This window comes from Carassius gibelio, chromosome A4, assembly GCF_023724105.1.
Source record: "Carassius gibelio isolate Cgi1373 ecotype wild population from Czech Republic chromosome A4, carGib1.2-hapl.c, whole genome shotgun sequence".
NCBI lineage: Eukaryota > Metazoa > Chordata > Actinopteri > Cypriniformes > Cyprinidae > Carassius > Carassius gibelio.
Window position 1 is genome coordinate 22,692,182 of NC_068374.1, and position 10,315 is coordinate 22,702,496.

Here is a 10,315-nt window from a genome sequence, read left to right on the forward strand (position 1 = left end):
ACTGTCAGAAATGCATATGTAGTTCTCAGCTGCGCGTGAGCGCGTGCCCGACGCCTTTTCTACTAAAGTAATAAGCGGCGCGCATTCGAGCGCAGGTCTGATCTGCTGTTTATGTCGCACTGATACTAATATTTGAACAAGAAGACTGAGGAAAAAGCGTTAAAACGTGAGTGACCATTGTTATTTGCTCATCTTGTTAATACGATTCATATAGAAAAACGCAGCTTCTTTTAATCAGGAAGTGGTTGATACATGAGCTGCCCAAAACTTTTTTTTTTAGTTGCAGGAAGTCAAATTTATACATTTCTGTACATTATCTCCAACTTTGCTGTGCAGTTATGGTCTTGATTAGTGTTGAAATTAAAGTGTAAAGTTTTTTTTTTTAATTTGGTCGTAAACTTTGTAAAACACGCCGCTCTAGAAAAAAAATTGAGGAACTTGCAAAGTGCACAAAAACTTGTTGCATTTATTAAGACATTGTAAGTAAACGAAAATGCAGTTTTTCTTTTTCTTAAAATATGTGGAATTACAGCATTAAGCTGTGATGATCCTGATGTTTTACTCTCTTTATGTCAGTCGTGAAATAGTCAGCTTGACAGTATACAAGAAGATTAGGCTACTATAATCATTCACTTAGTGATACATTTACTCATACATCATATCTGTAAATATTATATATATATGTATATATATATATATATATATATACTGATGCAGTTTGACCATAATACATTCAAATACTCAAAAGTCTGAACATAAGGATATCTAAGGAGCCATGAAATTTTGCCTTTGCTCTATAGATGTGGAAATCTGTGGTGGGACATGATGTTAATGTGAAGGTCGAATCGGAGGGGGACGACTGGGAAACAGACCCAAATTTTGAGGTACAGTAAGCAGACCTGAAAAATACTACTCCAAAGTTTGCCTAACATCACATATTTGAATTTATTTATTGTTTATTTGTTCTTTTATTTCTCTTTTTAATATATAAAAAATGTGTCTATGTATCAGAACGATGTGTCGGAGCAGGAACAGAGATGGGGTTCCAGGACCATAGAAGGGTCGGGCCGAAAAGAACACATCAGGTAACAGTTAATACACATACAGATGCTGCATGTTATGTTGAAGATGAATTAATATATATATACATATTTTAAATGATATAATAACATATAAGCTGGCTTTATGGCACCATGTTGCAGTGTACTTGAAAGCGCTACTATAAAGAGTGTTGCTCTCTGCAGAGAGGAAATAGGAAGTAGAAATGCTGCCGACTTGAGTTGCATTTCCAAATATGGACTTATAGGTGCAAGCTTACATCACGTCAGAAGCGGAATAAGATATTGCACTGACACACTGCGTTTTAAATGCAACATGTACCTGTATTATTTAGAATAATAGTGTTGAAGAATTTAAACGAGCAACATAAGCAAATGCAAACATTTGAGTGCATAACAAAAGTGCCACATTCCATGGTAAAAATGCAGCATGTAGTAACATGCAACGTTGCCTGTGTTTGTGTGCAGCATTGCAGATCTCAGGCAGAATGTGTCTAAGGAACACGAGGTGGTTAAGAAGAAAGAGATGGACCAGGGCGCTAAAGCCTCTTACGGCTATGGAGGGAAATTTGGAGTCGAGAAAGACAGAATGGACAAGGTTAGACTCAAAAGAACAGACTTCTGTGTGAACTGTGTGTCATGCAACGCTGCATTAATGACAGTAGACAACGTACGTCTTTTTGCCCACTAAATTTCACTGAAAATTTGCTAATGAGAACATACATTACATCTAAAACCGGAGGGCAAACTCTGCATATGTGAATATTCAAAGCTGCTGTTTAAATGGACGTTGCACCAGGTTTGATGTCAGTGACACCAAATGCTATTGGTTTGAATTTTCCCAGGGTGCTTTAGGGCACAACTATGTGGCGGAGGTAGAAAAGCACTCATCCCAGATAGATGCAGCAAAGGGTTTCGGGGGGAAATATGGTGTACAGCAGGACCGTGTGGACAAGGTTAGAAGCTCTCTCTCACGCTCTTCCCCTTGATTTGAGAACTGAATAAATGTTATTGTATATGAATAAATGAAGTGACGTGTTCTTTTCTTTACCTTTTATCATTGTTTCACTACAGTCTGCCATGAGCTATGAGTATAAGGGTGAGGTACAGCAGCATGCATCTCAGAAAGGTACATCTCAGCATCTCAAATCCAGAACTTCATGCACATCTTGTTTTCCTGTCTTTTATATAATAATCACTTCTTTGCTTTTTCGTAAGATTATGCTAAGGGTTTTGGTGGCAAGTATGGTGTGCAGAAAGAGAGGGTTGACAAGGCCGCAATGGGTTACGACTATAAAGGCGAGACTGAGAAACACCAGTCTCAGAAAGGTCATTTCATTCTTCCAGCATCCTGGTCCTCAATCCACGTTTTTTGGTCTCATTTTGATGGAAGGATAGTTTAGGAAGCATAATTCTGTTTTCATCTCAACAGACTACGCCAAAGGCTTCGGGGGGAAATACGGAGTGGAAAACGAAAAAGTTGACAAGGCCGCTTTGGGTTATGACTATAAAGGAGAAACAGAGAAACATCAGTCACAGAAAGGTCATTTTAATCTCTGCTGCTATACGGATCAGCATTCTGGACCTCCGTCCTTATATTTCCTCCCTTTTGGTGGAAGAATAGTTAATAAAGCATAATTCTGCTCTCTGAACGTCGCACAGATTATGCAAAAGGCTTCGGGGGGAAATACGGAGTGGAAAAGGAAAAAGTTGACAAGGCCGCTTTGGGTTACGACTACAAGGGAGAAACAGAGAAACATCAGTCGCAGAAAGGTATGTAAATATGTCCAGAGATTTCTTGACTAATTGCAATATGTCTTTAAAAAAAAAAAAAAATATTATGATTTTATAGCATAGGCTGTATCAGTGTCACATTACCTGCTATCTGTCTCTAAATGTATGTCCATTGAGGGCCCTGGGAACTTGATTTTGGAGCCTTCTGCCACAATTAGTTCCCCCCTCCCCCCCTTTTAAACCTTTTTTCTCTTTTGAAAATTTGGCTAAAATCTTGTGTTTTCTAGCATTAGATGACTACTAATCGTAGCGGAGGAACCTAGTGATCATCTTTCTCTGTATTTCGCGTGTGGCCCTAGGGCTAGCTCGTAATTTAAGCACTTTTTTGAAGGCCCTGGTGTTAACTAAGAGTAAATCATATAAAAATGTAAACTGACAGCTGAAGCTAGAGATGCAACACAATGTTGGCCTGTTTTACATAATACTGTATAATATATGTATGATCTTATCCTTTATTTCAGACTATGCAAAGGGTTTTGGAGGACGTTATGGAGTCGAAGCGGATCGCATGGATAAGGTACAATCTCGCAGGATTTGCATCGCGTTATTATGGAAGTTTCTGTTTTAGAGTAAAAAAAGGTAATTGGTAAAGGGTCACATATTGGAAAATATAAAGTGACACTGCAAGATTCACAAGGCAAAATTACATTTTTACAAAAAAAAATTTAAATTGGGAAGTACATTGTTATATATATATATATATATATATATATATATATATATATATATATATATATATATATATATATATATATATATATATATATATATATATATATATATAGACAGTTTCCCAATGAATGTACATCGAGTTATTATTATTTTTCCACAGAGTGCAGCTTCATTCAGTGATATGGAGTCACCATCATCATCTTATGAGAAGCCTCAGGCTTTCGAGGCCTGTGAGTGTTTGTTGTACAAGTTTATGGAAATATTACATTTGAAGTGTTGCGTTTGAGTAGTCATGCAGTGGCATTCATACATTTTAAATGTGTTGTTTAAGGGTCCATATACTTTTCAGGGACTCATTAGTTTCTTGCTCTTCCTGGTGTTTATAGCAAGTGTAGGAGCTGGAAACCTTAAGGCTCGATTTGAGAACATGGCGAAGGCCTCAGATGAGGAGAACAAGAAGAGAGCAGATGAGGAGAGAGCCAGAAGACTTGCTCGAGAGAAGAGAGAACGGGAAGAGGCACAACGCAAACAGGAGGTTAAATTTGTCTTCATATCCATATTGCTGCACTTTTAATAGAAACACATGAAAACAATAGATCCCCCCCCACACACACACAACAGCCTTTTCTTTTTCACACACTAATGATCACATTGTAATGCTGGTCATCTTGTCTCTTAAGGAGCAGAGCAAGTGTGAAGAGGAGGAAGAGAACCAGAGACCTCCACCTGTGCCAGCATCCCACAATCCCCCAGAGACATTCAGAAAACTGCCTGAAATACCCAGAGATGAACCGGAGGAAGAAGCTCAGGCAAGACCCTTTTTGTTATATTTTCACTGCTCTTTTGAAGACACCCAGAGCAGTGGGCAGCCATTTTTTTCTGTGGTGTCCAGGGAGCAATTGGGCTTAGGGTTACAAGTTGGGTTAAAGGTGTGTCTCCCTAACCATTAGGCCATAACTGCACCTATTGTGAACATACCCTAATGTTCACGATGCACAACTCTGAAAACAAACAGAAATTTAATGCATTTTTTTTTTTTACGAAAATCCCAACCTTAGCTGTTGATTTCTGTGCACGGCTACACGTTCTTTAGACTCTCATTAGTGCAGCAGTTCACTCAGAAAAATCACACAAGTCGTAAAAAAATCGAGATCCATAAAAACATGACATGATGCTGGTCTCACATGCAAACAGACTAGCCAATCATCACATGGGCTATTTACATATTAAGGTGTTAAAGGTACAGTAGCAAATAGAAAAAGTATTCAATTCTAAAGGTGCTGTCACTTTTACAATTGTTCGTCAGATTTTTGTGGGCGAAATCCATTTTAGTATAAATCCACACGATGTGTAAGTCTGTCTGAGGGTTTCCCCATTCTGATTTGGTAACCGTTTTGTTAGACAAATTCCCCACACTGACCAACAGAATGTTGCTTGGTTTTAAAGCAACTTTGATGTGAGCTGTACTTCATACATTGTTACACTAGCAATACACAATGGAACTTTTTGCCTATGAAATTTCAATGAAAATTCGCTAATGTGACTGCACCTTAATGGTGCGTTCACACCAGATGCGAATGAAGCGTTAAGCGCGAGTGATGTACATGCAAAGGTTTGTGACGCGTTAACCAATCAGGAGCTCTAGTGACGTGATTACGACGTAGCAACCGGAGGCAAAATCCCGAGACAACTATTGTAGATAAATTATAAACAAAAATATTTTATGTTTAACCACAAAAGAGACATCAGAGTCAGCAGCAAATATCAGAATGACTAGCCGAGTCGAGACGGCTCTCGTCGGTAACATGATCGCGTGGAGCTGATCGTCTCAGAATTCGCCAAAAACCTTTAAATAGACTCTTTATTTATAAATAAACCACATGAGTTTAAAACAACTACATTCTTGCCTGAAATACTTTTAAAACTACATTTCATGACACGATAACAGTAATATTTTGAAAATTATCTGGATAAATGGTGGTTGAACTCACAAGCTGCGTGAACTCAACTGGAAGAAGCCCCTCCCATTTTTTGTGTGCTGCCGACATGAATGATACCTCAAATAATGTGGCTTAATTCACACCGAAGGAGAAACTTGAGTCATATCTAAGGACTGGAAAATTATAGAAATTTGACTTTTGACCAATAAACAACCACCTGGCGAAAACCCATCACACCCTAGCCATTTTAAATATTGTGCTAAAACTACTCAGAACTGCATAGCAGTACAGTACTTTCTGTACCCTTCTGTTTTAAGACAAGTAATGAGCTATCATAATCATTCGAAGGACATATATACTGAAATAATTGATCCTCATCTGCTCCGTGTGTGTTTCAGATAGAGGAGCAGCCTGAATATGAGGAGCCGCCATTACTGCCGCCCCGTTCAGGTGACCTGATCGAAGAGGAGGAGGAGGAGCCGGAGCAAACTTACAATGAATGTGATCCCGCCCCCGTACCTCAGGAAGGAGATTATGAGGATATTGGCTCATATGCTACTGCAGGTTTGACACACACATAAACATTTACTACATGTCTTCACTGTGGGAATCAAAGCCACATCAAGAAAAAGTAGATGGTTCTGATTGCTAACAGCTGTATTTCTGGCTTTTTCAGAAGCTGTTGATAATGATTATGAAGATATAAGTGGGGCAGGAAACACAGCCACGGCCATTTATGACTACCAAGGAGGTACGTTTTGATACCTCATTGAGATTGTATGACTCTGTAGAGCTATGCAATGTTTTTTTGTTTAGTCTGGTGTGTGTTATGAATGTCAATCAAACTTTTGCAGAGGCCGGTGACGAGATCTCCTTCATGCCGGGGGACATCATCACTGACGTTGAGATGGTGGATGAGGGTTGGTGGAAAGGAACGTGTCATGGTCGCACAGGCCTGTTTCCTGCCACTTTTGTGCAGCTCAATTAGTTGCTGATAACCAGTGATCAAATTTATGTTTATATGCCACTTGCAGACAATTACTTTTATTGCATTTTTTATGACATACATGTGCAATATACGAACATGTACAGAATGAAAATTTGAATCTGGCTGAAAATGAGTTCTCATGTAGCCTGCATCTATTAACTGAGCAGAACTGTCCATTCAGTGCACGTGGTTAGTAACCAGTTAATTTTTTTTTCCTAAAGATATTAGATTAAGATGTAAATGATCATATATGCAACCGATCAAACGTTTGTAGTGTTTTTGAAAGTCTCTTTTGCACACCAAGGCTGCATTTATTTGATCAGAAATACAGTAATATTATTGTGAAATATTATTACATTTAATATATTTAAAATATGCAATTAATTCATGTGATGCAAACCTGGATTTTCAGCATCCATTACTCCAGTATTCAGTGTCACATGATCCTTCAGAAATCATTCTAATGTGGTCCTCAAAAAACATTTTATATTATTTTCAATGTTGAAAACAGTTGTGCTGATTGATATTTGTGTGGAAAGTGATACTTTTTTTTTTTTTACAGATTTTTTTTAAAATAAAAAATGAACTCATAAGCAACAGCATTTATTGAAATAGAAATATTGTAACGTTTTTTTTCCTGTTACTTATGATCAATTTAATGCATCCTTTCTGAAATTACAGTATTAATTTAAAAAATGAATTACTGGCCCCAGAGATTTGAACGATAAAGTGTGTACAACAGAACATCGAATAAATGTTCAACTAGTCACAATTTTCAGTTACTTTTTTGAGTTGATTTACAGTGCTAAAATATAAATATTTGATTTTTAAAAGTGCAAATATTCCATTTAATAGTATAAGTATTACATGGAGAATCATTACAAAGTGATTGTGAAATGCTGTTAATAGTTTTTTATTATTATTGAGGAATGTCCTATCAATTAGCAGTTTTCTAAACCTTTATGCATGCAGTATGAAGTGTGCCAAGTATAGTTATAAAGACTTGGTTTGGTGCAGAGATTAAATGTAATAGTGTACCATGCTGCCTTTTAGCTATACACAAGCCACTGGCTTATGCTCGTTTCTTTACTGACTCAATGTTGTGCATTTTTGCTGACCACAAAATAAAGCAAAATCCTGCAGAAAGGTATATTTGATTTATTAAGTGGAAAAAAAACAAAGCTCATCCATAATTATCTGCCAACAGAGGAAATACCTAATACTTCAAAGTATAGCAGACCCACAGAGTAAAAAAAAAAAAAAAATCAGATAATACGCTGACCGTGTCTCACTCCATCGCCCACCATTCATTTCTAATTAGTTAATTAATGTTGAAATCAAATTACATGAGAAGCCACAACCATTAACAACAGATCATTACATTTCACAACTGCATACACTCTAAAGTATCTATCTGCTCAAGGTTGCACAAACAGTCCATAGAAATGTACATAAAAAAAGATGCACAGCAAGGCTCCTGTCCGGCTGTGACAGGAATAATGTCCGTGCACAAGCAGATCAGTTCATCTACCAGGCGAGTCCTTTCTTCACCTTAGGCTTTCCTTTCTTAGCCGTTTGGCGTTTGGCTTTCACCTTCCTCGCTTGCCTTTGGTTCATCCAGACCGGATACCGTCCCTGATCGTCTAACATTGTCTTTTTATTGCGTTTAGTGTCTAAATCCATCTTTCCACCATCCGCTGCAAAGCAACAACAGATCTGCATTTAACATGGTGAAAAGAGAAAACCCGAAATGCTAAACGTTTTAATAAATGCTCACCATCTTCTTCCTGCATGTCAACATCTCCCGGCTTCTTCACTTTCTCGGGTGGCACAACGGTGGCGATCTCGGCTACATCTTTCATGGTGATCTCACCTTTCTCTCCCTGACCCAGCACTGTTTTGAGTCGAGCCAGTTCTTTAGGTGCAACCTTCTTTCTTTTCTCCGCCCTCATCTTTCTCCTCCACTTGCTGCGCAAACTCTTTGCCATCCTGATTGAAACTGAGAAGAGACAAAGGTAATAAAAAAATTTTATCACGAAAAGGTATTGTGTGTGTGGGTGTATATATATATATATATATATATATATATATATATATATATATTAGTGCTGTCAAATGATTAATCGCATCCAAAATAAGTTTGCGTTTACATAATATATGAATGTGTACTGTATATATTTATTTTGTATATATAAATACACACACGGGCATGTATATATTTCAGAAAAATGTTGTGTTTATATATAAAATATATTTTTTTGTATGAATATGAAAATAGACATGGAAATACAGGGATATATACCTTATAATTGTACACAAAATATAAACTACTGTACTAATTGTACACAAAATATATACTGTACTGTGTATGTATATATATATATATATATATATATATATATATATCCACACAAATTTTCTCTGTCTATATATATTCCCCCTAGTCTGGAAAACACAATGTTTCGTTGATATTTCCACATTTTCCATAACCATTTTGAGTGTCTACAACACCTGTCTACAATTCAATAGCTAGCTCTCATTATTAGAGAAGCTCTATGAACTAAGTCGACTGAAAACATCTAAACGTGTGTGTTGCCCACTCCACGAGCGTGACTAAAACACACGATCCGCTTACGATGATTAACGTTATTCATAATCTTACATATCGGTTATCATCTAAATAACCGTTCACCCACATCTCTTTAAATATATCCAGATGAAAGAGATCAGTGTAAGAAAAATGAGCTGAAAACTAAGATGTTTGTTAGCCAGTTAACGTTAGCCATTTCAGAAATGCAAAGATCGCTTTCTATTTTAATAGACACCAACGTACAAACACCACTAACAGGCGTAAAAACAGAAAATATAAGTTACGGACTTCAGTTTTTGTTCTGTGTTTGAGCTGTATTAATGTTTTCAGTGTGTAACTTACATATATCTTCACGACACCTCTGGATACACGTGTATGTCTGTACAGCTGCCGCTAAGCAGATTCTTTACGACAGTTCCTTTTTTTTGCGACAAAACCACGCGTGTTGACAGCGGGCTTAGTCCAGTAGAGGGCGACAGAACTGCGGCCTTCATTTAACACATGAAACACTTCAAAGCCGCAGGTGAGTTGAATTACAAATACAAACGTATTTGTTTTATAAATGTTTTATAAATTCACAAATGTATCTTAAAATGTTCCCCCTCCAGTGAAAAATATGTTCCTCCCCTTTTAAAAGTGTAAAGATTTATCAATCCCAGTTTAAAATGAGGAGTCGACTATAAGTAAGTTGATTTATCCAAAATGTGTAAACACTGTTGCTCTGACTCCTGTGTTGTTTGTTTTGTTAACATATTGTTCCAATATGTTAACTTTTTCACACAAACTGTTTGTGTGATTCAATGACAGATGGGGGACATATGGGCATCATTGTTTTTGTAGTTCACTGGCACTAGCTGTGCTGAAATGACACACTTCACATTGACAAACCCCAGTAAATAACAGCTCAACTGCTGCAGTTTTCTTGACTGTGTTGACCAAGTGGTCATGGTTTGGTGGGGTAGCAGACAGTAGCACAACCCAGTTATCTCCTTATGTTATGTACCTTTTCACACATTTTATTATTATCTACCGTAGTAGTTGTTGCTATTTTGTTTTGGAGGCCTTTTGGTTTGTTACAGCTGAGTGAAGTGTTTTGAACTGTGTGTTGTCAGTGCTGTCATTTTCCTGCTGCTGTATTTTTTGTTTTTGTTTTTTGTTTTCCTGAATGAAAAAGTTAAAAGTTTATGTTGAATTAATTATTAGAATTTTGTCAGCCTTTTGGAGTAGACCACAGGTTTTCAAACTAGGGTCTAGGGACCCCAAGGGGGTACAA

At 37.2% G+C, this 10,315-nt stretch overlaps 2 protein-coding genes across 4 annotated transcripts; one reads left to right on the forward strand and one right to left on the reverse strand.

Moving 5' to 3' along the window:
- The first annotated feature begins 4 nt into the window (after positions 1-4).
- LOC127973155 (src substrate cortactin-like) lies at positions 5-7,598 on the forward strand. Of its 3 annotated transcripts, none has more exons than XM_052577281.1 (16): positions 5-166; positions 801-884; positions 1,012-1,085; positions 1,527-1,656; positions 1,904-2,014; positions 2,133-2,187; positions 2,277-2,387; positions 2,491-2,601; positions 2,721-2,831; positions 3,314-3,369; positions 3,685-3,754; positions 3,911-4,059; positions 4,205-4,333; positions 5,863-6,028; positions 6,141-6,215; positions 6,319-7,598. In XM_052577281.1, exons 2-16 carry the CDS (start codon positions 801-803, stop codon positions 6,450-6,452), a joined length of 1,566 nt encoding a protein of 521 aa, XP_052433241.1. In that variant the 5' UTR covers positions 5-166; the 3' UTR covers positions 6,453-7,598. The 3 variants fall into 3 exon arrangements, with proteins under 3 accessions (XP_052433241.1, XP_052433250.1, XP_052433259.1); XM_052577290.1 differs by having other exon boundaries at positions 4,211-4,333; XM_052577299.1 differs by lacking the exon at positions 2,721-2,831.
- Positions 7,591-9,508, reverse strand: llph (LLP homolog, long-term synaptic facilitation factor). Its single transcript, XM_052577351.1, has 3 exons — positions 9,385-9,508; positions 8,230-8,451; positions 7,591-8,149 (listed from the first exon to the last, which is right to left on the reverse strand). The coding sequence occupies exons 2-3, from the start codon at positions 8,438-8,440 to the stop codon at positions 7,980-7,982; spliced, it is 381 nt and encodes a 126-aa protein (XP_052433311.1). The 5' UTR covers positions 8,441-8,451; positions 9,385-9,508; the 3' UTR covers positions 7,591-7,979.
- Positions 9,509-10,315: the final 807 nt, after the last annotated feature.